Consider the following 14,584-nt stretch of genomic DNA (forward strand, 5'->3'; position numbering starts at 1 on the left):
ATTCCAAATAAAAAGAATACAGTGTTCCAACATCTGGGACTTTCCTGTTTTGCTTATTCTTGTGGAACTTAAGGACAAAGTGAAAAAACCTATTGGTTAGCTGCTTTCAAATAAAATGTATTGTTCGCTAATTTGTCCTTGTAAAAGGGCGCCCGTTCCTAATGCAGGTGCACTGGCCGTGTGGACTCCAGGGTCCCAGCAGCTCGCGCTCCCTGGACACCTCCCATGGCGGGCATTTACTAAGAGCCTGTGGATCTGGAAGGAAAAACAGACCCAACTCAAAGGGGATTAAGGGTGTGGGTAGTACATTTGTGGGTCGCTCTTTTCTGAAATAATATTTTACTCCCTTTTGTCTTTTTAGGGAATCGTGCAGCAGTTTTTGGTGTTGCTGACGACCAGCTCTGACGAGAGTCTTCGGTTTCTTAGCTTCAGGCTGGACTTTAATGAGCATTACAAAGCCAGGGAGCCCAGGCTCCGCGTGTCTCTGGGTACCAGGGGGCGGCGCAGCTCCCACACGTGAAGCCCGCGGTCCTCCCAGGGACCTGCAGGTGATGTTCGTTGCACCACTAGACACACAGTTCCCACTGGCGTTTTCCAGGAACTGCATGCTGCAGGTGTCCTGCCCTTCCGCCCACGAGTGTGCCGTGTTTCAGCGCAGCGGCGCGTGGGAGAATCCACGTAGTGTTTCACACGTCGGAGTCGAACGCATCTGTAAATCACTAAGTTAAGTCGGCTGGCTGCACTGTTCACATTTGTCTCTAAAAGTCTTCATTGCTAAAAGATACCATAATTTGCTGAGGCTTCTTAAGCTTTCTGTGTTATAATTTATATTTGTCACTTAAAAAAATCAATTTCTTTTAGAAAAAATTAGGGTGATGCGATATTCATTAGTTAAGATGGTAATGTCATTGCTATTTTTTTAACATCCTCTTTAGAGATAATTTTTGTTAACATAACCAAAAATTAAATCGAAACAGAATGTCCCAACACAGAAAATATATAGAGCGTTTTATTTTTTTTTAGTGCTGTAAAATATGAACCTCTGTGAGACCCTTTGTATCTTAATGCATTGCCTTTACACATATTTATTCTTATTTTCTCTCCTTTCAGAGTTTACATTTTTATATTTAATTTACTATTTCAGATTTTTTAAATAGTATAGAAAAAGGAGTGATACAGAACAAAAATACTCTCATACAGTGCAACCCAAATACCGTGAATCATCAGCGGAAGCAGCGTGTAAATAGGAATGATGAGAAAAAGTTAATGGAGTATTTTATTTTCAAAATTCCTGATAAGCATTGGAAAGAATCGACATGGATAATGAAGATTTCCTTTTCCCTTGCCTATTTTTTCATTGTAAATATTTATATACTACTGACCAAGATGTTGGTGGGGGGGGGTTGTTTTTTGTAAAAATGTCATTATCAGGTCACATAAATCTGCCTTTATGTTGCATAAGTGAAAATTTAGAAAATTAAAAGCACTTATCTTTCAGATGCATTTATTATTTCTCGAATAGTTTATGAAGGGATAATTTACTTGCGGGTTTGGGGGTTGAGGGTTGATAGGATTTGATTTAATGTGGTACAGCATAGGAATTATTTAATCAGTGAAACTAAGAAGTTAGACTGTGCGACTTTTGGTGTAGAAGCAAAGGCAGTGCCACCACTCAGGTTGCAGGCTCAGTGCTTTAGTTACCTTAATCCATATCTGACTCCTTTAGGTAAGGATTTCCTTTAAAGGGGCCATCAGGAATCCTGGCCATGCACAATTGAATCCATGGCAAAGGCCAGAAATTTAATGTAATTTTAGTTTTAAAATTGATAAAATCAGAAATTTGAAACAAGTTTTTCTACTGCAAGGTTTTCTAAAAATTATGGTTGTTGGAAATAGATGCTTGATGCTGCAAAGAACAATCAACACTGAGACAAAGGATCTTTTAGCAACACAGTTTTTACTTCCTGGACCGCAGGAAGGGTACTCTCACTAGCCATCTTGCCGTGAGAGTACAGTGAACAAAGGAAAGCACGCAAATTCATCTCTTCCGCATTTGGGGTCGTCCTTACGGTTGTGTCTGATCTCCATTGGCTGGACCCAGATTTTACAGTCTAAACTAAAACCCGATTGACTAACAACTTAAAACTTTTCTAAACAAGTAAAAGCATTGGAGAGCTGGGACATGCTTGTGGACACGTCCAGCACAAGTGTCTTGGTGACAGTACAAGGACATAGAATGCACTACATGCCTGTAAGCAGGGCACGTCTAACAAGCTGTATAGGATAGGCCTTCACAAAGTTATTAGCACACTTACTCTTTAACAAGAAAGCAAACTTTAAAAAGAAACTTCTCTACTTCCCACAATGGTGTATTGTGTATCACCAAGAGAAATTTCCCAAGGTTATTGACCATGCAGCCAGCTCTTATTTTATTGGAGCCAGCATTGCTCCAGGGATTAATCCTCAGTAGAAACCACTCTAGGACATGCCCCCCTCGATTTTAGGGATTAAGACTGCATTGGAGTGTAGCAGTCACCAAGACTTAGGTCAGATTTGTGGACTGTGGAGGGCTTTTGGGGGGTGCAGTCCTGGGGGGTGCCTTGGGTCTGGAGGGTGGGAGCTGGGATGGTGCAAGGCCTCGGATGAGCTGCGTGGGACCCACTCCCCATCATGGTGGACACACTGCCAGGCTTGTTAGGGAGCTGAGGTCCCAAAACCCAGCATCAGCCAAACATGGATGACTTGGGGACTCCACAATGGGGTTGTGTAGAAAGGAGAGCCTATGGTGTGGGCAACTGCACCAAGCTCTGGGATGGCCGTGTCTTTATCCAGAAAATGCAAACCTCTCTTAACTGTCACGCTTGTAAATATTAGTGATGCTGTATCCAATGTGTCCTGGGCAGCTCAAGCAGGCCACCTGGCTCCATCTGTGAGGACACCTTACCAGCAAATGTGGCTGCCGCCAAGGGCACAGCTGTCCTTGGTTAGAAGGGCTGGCCCCCTCAGGTCCTGCTGCGTGGACAAGCTCAACTGCAGAGAGGAATCCTCTTGCCTTCCTCGCCTGCAGGCTGTCAACTGCAGTGTTCATGGCATCATGATTCTCAAGTCCCTCTGGAAAAATGTGCCTCCAGACACTAAAATGTAGGACAGAAGGACACAGCCTTGTTGAAGGAAGAGAGCACTTTTATGAAATAGCCACAGGCATGCTCGGATCGCGTTACGAGGCACCCGTGGAAGAGATGTGTGGTGCAGCTGAGGCGTGTGCAGGCGGCAGCCTCAATCCGTAAGCGATGCGTGTGTTCCCAGTGCCCCACTGCGTGACCATTTCCATCTCTCTCGCTCTTCTCGGCCCTTCCTATTCCCAGACACACAGCAGTCTTGAACTTTGGCTAGTTAATCCTACAATGGCCTCTTAAGTGTTCAAGTGAAAGGTACAGTCACATGTCTCCCACTCTGAATCAAAAGCTAGACATGAGTAAGCTTGGCGAGTAAAGCACGTTGAAAGCCGACACAGGTTGAAGGCTCGGCCTCTTCTGCCAGACAGTTGGTCATGTCGTGAATGCAAAGGAGAAGCTCTTGAAGGAAATTGGAGATTAACAGTCCTACTCCAGTGAGTGCACAAAGGATAGGAACGCAAAACAGCCTGATGCTGATATGGCAAAGTTGTAGTGGTCTGGATAGAAGATCAAACCAGCACAACATTCACTTAAGCTGAAGTCTAATCCAGAACAAGGCCCTATCTTCAATTCTGTGAAGCCTGAGAGAGGTGAGGAAGCTGCAGAAGAAAAGTTTGAAGCTAGTAGAGGCTGATTCCTGAGGTTAAAGGCAAGAAGCCGTCTCCGTAACATACAAGTGCACGGTGAAGCAGCACATGCTGATGGAGAAGCTGCAGCAAGTATCCAGAAGACCCGGCTGAGATCACTGATGCAGCTGGCCATGCTAACAACAGATTTTCACTGTAGACCAAAAGGCCTTGTATGGGAGGAAGATGCCATCTAGGACTTTCATAGCTAGAGAGGAGAAGTCAGTGCCCAGCTTCAAAGGAGAGGTTGATTGTCTTGCTAGGGGCTAATTAATGCTGCTGGTGATGTTAAGTTGAAGCCAGAACTCACTGAGCATTCTGAAAATCCTAGGGCTGAAGAGTTACGCTAAATCTACTCTGTGCTCTATAAATGCAGCAACAAAGCCTGGATGACAATACATCTGTTTACAGCCTGCTTTACTGAATATTTTAAACCCCCCTAGAGATTGATGGCTAGAAAAAAAAGGTTCTTTTCAAAATATTACTGCTCATTGATAGTGTTCCTGGTTGCCCAAGAGCTCTGATGGAAGTGAATGTTGTTTTCATGCCTGCTACACAACACCTGTTCCACAGGGTCAGGGAGTAATTTCAGCTTCACATCTTAATATTTAGGAAATACAGTTTGTAAGGCTATAGCTGCCATAAACAGCGATTCCTCTGATGGTGGAAAAGTCAACTGAAAACCTTGTGGAAGGGATTCACCATTCTAGATGCCATTATGAACATGATTTGTGGGAGGAGGTAAAAACATCAGCATTAACAGGATCCTGGAAGAAGATTATTCCAGTCCTCATGGATGACTTTGAGGGGTTGGGACATCAGCGGAGGAAGGAACTGCTGATGTGGTGGGACCAGTAAGAGAAGTAGAATGAGAAGTGGAGCCGGAAGATGTGACAGAACTGCTGCCCTCTTGTGATCCAGCTTTAACGGATGAGGAGATGCTCATTCATCTATCCATCATCTTTGCTTATGGATGAGCAAGGAAAGTGGTTTCCTGAGACTGGATCCACTCATGGTGAAGATGCTGTGGACGTTGTTGAAAAGACAACAAAGGATTTAGAATACTCCATAAACACCACTGATAAAGCAGTGGCCGAGTTTGAGAGGATTGTCTCCAATGTTGAAAGAAGTTCTGTATAGGTAAAATGCTATCACATGCTGCAGAGAAATCTTTGGTAAAAGAAGAGTGGATTGATGTGGCAAACTTCATTGTTGTCTTATTTTTAAAAATTGCCACAGCCACTCCAACCTTAAGCAACCACCACCCTGATCAGTCAGCAGCCATGCAAATCTAGGCAAGACTTTCCACCAGCAGAAAGATTACAACTTGCTGAAGGCTCAGATGGCCATTGGCATACTTTAGCAATCAAGTATTGTTTGAGTGTACACTGGTTTTTTAGACATGTCTGTTGCACACTTAATATAAATTACAGTATAGTAGAAACACAACTTTTGGATGCACTTGGAAACCAAAAAATGTTTGTGACTCATTTTGTTGTGATACTCGCTTTCTTGTGGTCTGCAACCAGACCCATGATGCCTTTGAGGTCTGCCATATTCCTCTGTATGGAAATAATGATCAAAAGGATGAAATTCGGCATGTAAATGGTAGGTGCAGTCAGGCTCTGTCTGTATTTGGAGAAGCTGGACAGGACTGTGCAAGGGTCGTATATAATGTCCGCACTTTCTACGGTGGTTACTACACCAGATACTCTAATTCTGAGGTCATTTACACATTTTCATTTAGGTTTTCAAATTTGTTGGCATTCATTTTCACATGGATTCCTTCATAATTTTTCAGATACTCATTTTTGAGTTATATTCCTTTTTTAAAATATTTTGTATTCCTGTTTCTCTTTTTCCTTGCTGGTCACATTAACCAAATTTTGTTTATAGTTCATGTCTTTCAAGAATTATCTTTTTTTTGGGGGGTGGGTGTTACTTATTTTACTATAGATACACTTTTTTTTCTTTTGTTTATAAATTACTATTTTTTTTTTTTCCTGAGATGGAGTTTTGCTCTTGTCAAGGTTGAAGCACAGTAGTGCCATCTCAGCTCACCTCAGTCTCTGCCTCCAAGATCCAAGCGTTTCCCCTACCTCAGCCTCCCAGGTAGCTGGGACTACAGGCACGTGCTACCACACCCAGCTGCTGTTTGCACTTTTAGTAGAGATGGGGTTTCACCATGCTGATCAGGCTGGTCTCAAACTCCTGACTTCAGATGATCTGCTCACCTTGGCCTCCCAAAGTGCTGGGATTACAGGTGTGAGCCACCACACCCAGCCATAAATTACTATTTTATATTAATATCTTTTGGTTTAATGTTTCATGAATTGAATGCTTATAGAATTTATTGTCATTGTTTAATAAGCATTTCCAACTGTGAGTTGCTCTCTGCATATAACTTGAGTTATATCATAGGTTTTTACATATATAGTTTATTTTCAATGTTATTAATACCTAACTACTTTGTAATTTGTTATTTTTCTTAATTCTGGATATAGTTAACATTTCAAAATTTCCAGGAAGTTTATTTTCCTTCAATTTTTTCTTTTAGAAAAAGAAAAAGGGAAATTTGCCAAATATGTATCAAATTATATTTTAAAGCTATAGTGTATAAAGCAGTGTGGTATAGGAACAGAAACATCCATGAAGTGGAATAAAGTGACTAAAATGGCCAGTGTTCAGGGGTCTTTAGTATACAATGATGGTTCACTACAGAAATATGTCAAGTGTCTGACTATTGAACAAATGCTTTGGGGTAAATTGTTTCAGGCACAAACCAGTTGGAGAGAATTAAAGACCTTAACTCAGAAGAAAAATTCAGATAGATTAAACTCAGAGAGGATAAATATGAATGATTGAAAGCATAATTACTAGAAAAAATGCAGTATGTTTATAATCCCAGGTTTCTGACTTACGACACCAAGGAAGATGATGAAAGATTTAACTACATAAAATGGAAAACTGTTTCCCAGTGAAAGGCAACATTACAACAGTTAGGACAAATGACAGACTGAGAAAATCAAATTCCACATTGACAACAAAATCTCTATTCTTAATTATAGCATTCCCTTATAAATGAATATAACGTCTACTAAATAATTCCAAGCATGTCAATGAGCAATTTAGAAAAGAAATATAGAACACACAAAAACATACAAAACACAAATATGCCCTGTCGTAGCCTCACCCGTTAGGTTGTTGTGACACAGTCTGTATTATTGTGCTAATATTAACACGATTCAAGTCTGTGATCTGATGCGTGTTGATGGGTGTGGACAGCAGGAGTCCAACCGCAACCCCACCCGCACAGCCCCTTCCCGCCCCTCTTGTCATGGTCCCATCTCCAGGCAGCCACTGGCCCCCTTCCTGTCATAGATGGCTCGCATTTTCTAGAATTCTGTTATGTTTGGCTTGTCTGTGTGTCTGGTGTTTTCAGTAACCCTAATTATGTCCAGGTGCCTTTCATGATGTTCCTGCACCAAAAGTGAGCTCCGCTTTCTTTGAGAGCAGCCCCTGCTGTGGCCGCCTCATGGTGGCTCATCCCTTCTCATGGGGAGGCCTCTGGGTTGTTGCCAGTGGTTACAGCACATTACCAACAAAGCTGCTGTGAACATGTGTGCACAAGTTACGTGGATAAATGCTTTCCTTTTTCTAGAGTTGATTCTTAGGAATGGCTAGATCACGTGATAGGTTTACATTTAATTTTGTAAGAGACTGCCAAAATGTTAGTTGAACCATTTGATGTTCTCAGCATAAGGTGTGAAATTCCAGGGGCTCCAGTCCTTGTCCGCTCTGCGTGGTCAGCACTCCTAATTTCAGGCATTCTGATAGGTATGGAATGGCATCTCATTGTGGCTTTAATTGCTCGAATTCGTAAATGGCATCAGCGTCCCTAACGTCTGATGTTATTGAGCTTCATTTCATGTGCTTATTTGCTGTGAAACCTCACCTGTCAAAATATTTTGCCCATTTTTATTCTTACTGAATTTTGAGAGCTTTAAAAATGTGTCTGGATAAGTCTTTTATTAGATAGGTGACTTGGGAATATTTTCTTCCAGTCTCTGGTGCATCCTTTTTTAAAATTGAGTGTTTACTGGATTCTATGCTCATCAGATAGAGATTTTTATCTAAGTCCATGGTGTGGACAGAGTCTCCTGGGGGTAAAGTTTATAGGATTAAAAAAAAAAAACACACACACAAATGCCAGCATGTACAGGCACCTACTGCTGCATTTTTGCTGTCATTATTTTTATTTTTATTTTTTGAGACAGAGTCTTGCTCTGTCGCCCAGGATGGAGTGCAATGGCGCAATCTTGGCTCACTGCAACCTCTGCATCCCGGGTTCAAGTTATTCTCCTGCCTCAGCCTCCCATGTAGCTGGGACTACAGGCATGGGCCACCACGCCTGGCTAATTTTTTGTATTTTTAGTAGAGATGGGATTTCACTGTATTAGGCAGGATGGTCTCCATCTCCCGATCTCGTGATCCACCTGCCTCAGCCTCCCAAAGTGCTGGGATTACAGGCATGAGCCACTACTCCTGGCCCATTTTTTTTTTTTTTTTTTTTTTTAGATGGAGTCTAACTCTATCGCCTGGGCTAAAGTGCAGTGGCCTGATCTCAACTCATTGCAACCTCTGTCTTCTGGGTTCAAGCGATCCTTGTGCCTCAGCCTCCCGAGTAGCTGGGACTACAGATGCCTGCTATCATGCCTGGCTAATTTTTGTATTTTTAGTAGAGACAGGGTTTCACAATGTTGGCCAGGCTGGTCTTAAACTCCTGAACTCAGATGATCTGCCCACCTCGGCCTCCCAAAGTGCTGGGATTGCAGGCGTGAGCCACTATGCCTAGCCTTTGCTGTCATTTTAACCATAAATGGAACTCTTACGAGGAAGCAATGTCTACATAGTAGCCTATAGTTAATGCAGAGTCCTCACTGTGATGACCATAATTTCAATTGCTGGCTTTAGATCAAGGCTGTTTATTTAGGTCTGCCCTGTTGGTCACAGGTGGCTGCTGGGCACCTGAAATGCAACTAGTCTCAACCGGGATACAGCCTAAGTGTAAAATGCATCCTAAATTTCAGATATTTAATATGGAAAATATGTAAACTATCTCAATTTTTTTTCATACTGATTACATGTTGAAGTGATACTATTTTGTATGTATTTGGTTAAATAAAATATATTATTAAGATTAGTTTTACCTGTTTTTGCTTTTTTTTTTAAACATAGCTGCTAGAAAATTTAAACTACATATGTTGCTCATGTTATTTCTATCAGACTGCTTTTTCTTGTCTTTTTTCTGTTGCCCAGGCTGGAGTGCAGTGATGTGATATCAGCTCACTGCACCACCTCTGCCTCCCGGGTTCAAGCAATTCTCATGCCTCAGTCTCCCTAGTCACTGGGATTACTGGCATACACCATCACGCCCGGCTAATTTTGTATTTTTAGTAGAGACAGAGTTTCACCATGTTGGCCAGGCTGGTCTCAAACTCCTGACCTCAGGTGATCCACCTGCCTCAGCCTCCCAAAGTGCTGGGAATACAGGCGTGAGCCACTGAGCCTGGCAAGAGAGTGCTTTTCCAATATGGCCTTTCTCCCGTCCCAGATCCCATCCAGAACACCACATTACATTCAGTTGTTTCATCTCCTCAGGCCCCTTTAGCTTTGGCATTTCGCAGATTTTCATTTTTGAGGACACCAAGAATTCTGAGGATTTGTGGTTGGTATTCTGTAGAATATCCCTCAGTTGGGTTTTGTCGGATATTTTTCTTGTGATTATACTGGGGAGTATGGGTTTTTGGGAGGAAGACCAGGGCAAAATGCCATTCTCCTCACACGGGGGCAAGCATGACTTCTGACTGTTGGTGTTGATCTTGACCCCTGCCTGGCTGAGTCCTGTTTTCTCCACCGCAGACTCACTGCTTTTCCCCTCCTTTTCCTATGCTTCTCTTTCGGAGGGGGCCACTGCACGGCCCGAACTTTACAGACCAGGAGCTTCTTGAGAGTAGAGTATGTGCAAATGTTATTTGAAGTTCTGCATGGGAGATGGTGTCTTTCCTGCACATCCTTATTCCAGCATTTGTCATCTCAGTGTGGACGTCAGAGATTTACTGTCTGTTCTGCATTATGGGCCCACCCTTCGTTTGGTTGCTCAAATGGTTCTGAGTTGTTCTTGAGTTTTGGTAGCTTGTGTCTTCCAGGGCATTGATCATCTAAGTTGCCAAACTGATGGGCAGGGCGTTGTTTGAGGTATTTTCTTATTCATTCAATGTCTGTAGAAACTGTGATGCGTTACTGTGATGTCGTTTCTGATATTGGTAAACTGTGACTTTTCTCTTTGATTGGCCTGGATAGAGATTAATCGTGTTTCCTGACCTCAGAGCAGTGGCTCCTGTTGTCATGGACTTTTCTCTATTGTTTTCTGCTTTAGATCGCATTGATTTCCACTCTCATCTTTATTTCCTTTCTTCTACCAACTCTGGGTTTTTCTTTTTCTTGAGATGGAGAGTAAGGTGATTGATTTAAAATCTTTCTGCTGAATTCTACAATTTTTTTTTTTTTTTTTTTTTTTTTGAGGTGGAGTCTCACTCTTTTGCCCCGGCTGGAGAGCAATAGTGTAATCTCGGCTCGCTGCAACCTCTGCTCCCCAGGTTTAAGCGATTCTCCTGCCTCAGCCTCCTGAATAGCTGGGATTACAGGCACCCACCACCACACCTGGCTGACTTTTGTATTTTTAGTAGAGACAGTGTTTTGCCATGTTTGCCAAGCTGGTCTCAAACTCCTGACCTCAGGTGATCCACCCGCCTGGGCCTTCCGAAGTGCTAGGATTACAGGTGTGAACCACCACGTCTGGCCCACAAATTTTAGTATGCTGTGCTTTCATTTGTATACATTTCAGAATACTTGCTAATTTTTGTTTTCTTCTTGGACTCATGGGTTATTTAGAAGTTTGTTATTTGGCTTTCAAATACTTATGGATTTTTCAGATATCTTTCTGATTCTGACTTACGGCACAGTCTCATGGTGGTCAGAGTGAGAGGGGAGACCCCTTCGCCTCCTTCAGTTTCACTTCTTCCCCCACTGCCAGATGGGAAGGAGAGTGAAGAAGGAAAAAAAATAAAATAAAATGCCAAAGATCTGGAAAAATGATTATCTCTTTGATTCCCAGCGTCTCCACTATCTGTTAACCTTGAAAGAGCTGCAAATGAATGTTATCCCTGCCGGCTGAAGCCGGGCACTGGTTCACGCCCCCACGTCTCCATGGACCAGGCTCCCTCCTGGAAAAACCTCTGCCAACAAACAGCTTGTTGCTTTTGTCTTATCTCTGTAAGCCCCCCACTTGCTCATCCCTGCTCACACTGCATATGAATTAGCAAATCAATGAAGCCACAAGATTGTAAGGTCAGATGTCTAGCAAATGGACAGTGACATAGTTCTGCCTCAGTTTCCCCTTTAGCCTTGTAAGCCTATAAAAGGGGTGAGAAGCTGCAGCTCAGGGTGCTTGGTAAATGAGGCTGTTGCCTGCCACAGCTCCCGGCCGAATAAAAAACACTTCCTTCCTCATTTCGGTGTTTGAGAGGTTTGTTCCCCACTGCTCCTGCTACAAGAGAACAATCTTTGTGTAAAGTAAATTCTTTCACATTTATTGAGACTTGTTTCTGACCCTGAGGAAGGCTTGTCTTGGTAAATGTTCTGTGAGTGCTCAATGAAAGAATCTTACTCTCCTGTTTGGTGGTGAGTGTCCTGTGGAGTCAATCAGTGCAGGCTGGTTGATATTAATTACAGGACTGCTGAGGTCTTCTACACCCTTCCTGCTTGTATCTTCTTTTACTGTCAATTACTGAGAGAGGGTTGTTGAAATCTCTGACTATAATTGGGAATTTGTCTGTTTCTCATGACACTTCTCTCATTTTTACTTCATGCATTCTGCATCTCTGTTGTTATTAGGTGCTTAGGTATTTAGAATGGTTATGTTCCCTGATGAATTGGCCTGTTTATCATTATAAAGAGACTTTCCATTCTTGGTAATATGCTTTGCTTTAAAATATACTTTGTTTTATAGCCACTCCCGCTTTCTTTTGATTTGTATTAGCATGATATATGTTTTTTTCATTCGTTTACTTTTAGTCTATTTGTGATATTATATTTACAATGATCATTTTGTAGACAGCATAGTTGGGGTGTGTGTGTGTGTGTGTCTGTGTGTGTGTGTGTGTGTGTGTGTGTGTTTGTGTGTTTTATCCAATCTGGCAATCCTTACCTTTTAATTTCTAGATTTTACATGTGATTATTCACTTGGTTGAGTTTACATCTACCATCTGGTATTTGTTTTTCTTTGCTGCTGAGACAAGACCCTTCTTAGTACTCATTTTAAAATTAGGTAATTGATTCAACAAATATTAGGTATCTATGATGTGCCACTGTTAATCTGCACTTTTAAAATTATTAGAGAAGGAGGACTGCCACTCCTGGCTCAAATGGAATAATGGTGACCAGATTTATCCTCCTGCCTGGTACAAACAAAAGTCTCAAAGAAACCAAACAAAACATAACCGTGGGTCTCATGTGCACCTGACAGTGGAGGGCAGAGACCTGAGGCTGGAGGAACCAAGGCGAGTCCTGCAGGTGCCCTGACTCACCACCTGGAGGAAGCTGACGGTCTGCAGCAGGGAGGAGGCCCCAGCAGAGTGCAGCGGCGATTTCTCTGACTCGAGATGGAGCTGGTTGTCCTGGAAAGCTGAGGCTGTTGGAGTTTACAGCACTGAATGTCCTAAGACACATTAACTGAGCAGAAAAGAGGTCAGGCCTAGAGCTCCACATGTGGGAATCATCATCATATAAATAGTACTTGAGGGTATGAGGTTTCCCTGAAAGAAAGTACAGATAAGAAAATTCAGGACCAATCCTGAAGTCCTCTCAACTTTTGGAGGTGGAACAGGAGAGCTGGAGAGTCTCAGGAGCCAAGAAAACGGAGTTGCAAGAAATACACTGTCAGCTCCTGTGGATGCTGCGGAAAGGCAGAATTAGATGATGATAGAAAATTGGTTATTGCGTTTGGCACGATAATTTTGACAAGAGGTATTTTATTGGAGTGCTGGTTTTCCAGATTTATTGTTTTTTGTTGTTGTTGTTGTTTTGTTTCTTTTTTTTGTTAGAAGTAGCTTTTGATTATATGGATTTTATATAATTTCTCCATACATGTATAGTTTCAGGTTTAATCATAAAGCCAGCAGCCATGATTTCTACCTCCTAGTTTAAAATACAGGACATTTCTAGTAACCTGAAAGCCTCCTGGCTCTTTCTGATTATATTTCTTGCTCTCTGTGCAGGTAAATTATCTTCTCTTTTGAGGCATTCACTCTCTTGCTTTTCTTTATAACTTTACCACCTGTGCATACACTCCTCATGATAATGGAGTCATTTTGCCTACACTTGAATTTTATGTTAGTGTTACCTTTAACTCACATTTCATACATGAGGTCAGACTGATACCTATAATTTGAAGATATCATGTTGCTATCATGTCAGCTATAACTGACATTCACTCACTGATATGTACTACTCTGTGTGTGTGTGGTTTTTTTGATCACACCACAGCCTCTTCAGCCATTCTACAGTTAATGGATATTTGGATTATTGGCAGTGTTTGTTACAAACGTTGCTGGTGTGAGCATCTCTTGGGCAAATACTCAAGAGTTTTTCTAGGTAAACACCCAAGAGTAGACTCGCTAGGTCACAGGGTATCTAACTTGACTGCATCGAGCTCTGCTGTTTTACGTACTATGTAGTTAGTACCAGGCTATTGTACGAAGTGCTAAGTTACATTTCCACCACAGTGCATGAAAGTCAACATTGCGCAGCATCCTGGAACACCGGGCATTGCCAGGCTTCACACGTTTTGCTAATCTGGCTACTGCATGATAGTATCTCACTGTGGCTATAATTTTTACTTATTAAATACTACTGAGGTTGGGCATGCTTTTGTATTCACTGGCCACTTGAGGGTTTTTTTTCACTTTTGAATTCCTGGTTCAAGTGTTTTCTGCTTTTGCGAGGGTTGTTACTTACTTGCAGGGGTTACTTATGTATTTTGTATACTGATCTCTTGTTGGTTACATATATTGCTCAAATTGAAAGAAAATCTTTCAATTTCTAGTAAGATTTTAACTTTCTTCGCGTTGTCCTTTTGCGAACAGACATTTTAACTTTCAAATTAGACCCACCTATAGTTATGTTTTTAAAAAATGTTTTGGTTAGCAAATGTTGTGTATTTTTGCTTTTTTATTAACTTTTGACTTTTATTTTTGTTCAGGGTGCGCATGTTCAGGTTTGTTACATGGGTAGATTGTGCGTCGCAGAAGTTTGGCATGCAAATGGCCCCATCACCCAGGTAGTGAGTGAGCATAGTAGATGGGAGGCAGTTTCTCAACCCACCCCACCTCCTACCCTCCCACCTCAAGTGGCCCCAGTGTCTGTTATTCCGGTCTTTGTGTTGCTGTGTGTTCAATGTTTAGCTCCCGCTTATAAGTGAGAACACATGGTGTTTGGTTTTCAGTCTCTGTGTGAATTTGCTCAGGATAATTGTCTTCAGCTACACCCATGTTGCTGCAAAGGACAGGATTTTATTTTGTATCTCCATAATATTCCATTGTGGATATGTACCATATTTTCTATGTACATAACAATCCACTGTTGATGGGCATCCAGGTTGATTTGTGTCTTTGCTACTATGATAGTGCTGCAATAAACACATGAGGGCATGCACTTTTCTTC

General features: G+C 42.0%; 1 protein-coding gene across 1 annotated transcript in view; it reads left to right on the plus strand.

The window, feature by feature from the left end:
• The window catches only part of TUBGCP3 (tubulin gamma complex component 3), a 103,468-nt gene extending 94,764 nt beyond the window's left edge, over nucleotides 1-8,704 (plus strand). The window contains exon 22 of the mRNA XM_039473272.2: nucleotides 362-8,704. Coding sequence (XP_039329206.1) covers nucleotides 362-520 — 159 coding nt within the window. The 3' untranslated portion in view covers nucleotides 521-8,704. The remainder of the gene's footprint in view (nucleotides 1-361) is intronic.
• The last annotated feature ends 5,880 nt before the right edge of the window (nucleotides 8,705-14,584 follow it).

This window comes from Saimiri boliviensis, chromosome 16 (genome assembly GCF_048565385.1).
Source record: "Saimiri boliviensis isolate mSaiBol1 chromosome 16, mSaiBol1.pri, whole genome shotgun sequence".
Taxonomy (NCBI): Eukaryota; Metazoa; Chordata; class Mammalia; order Primates; family Cebidae; genus Saimiri; species Saimiri boliviensis.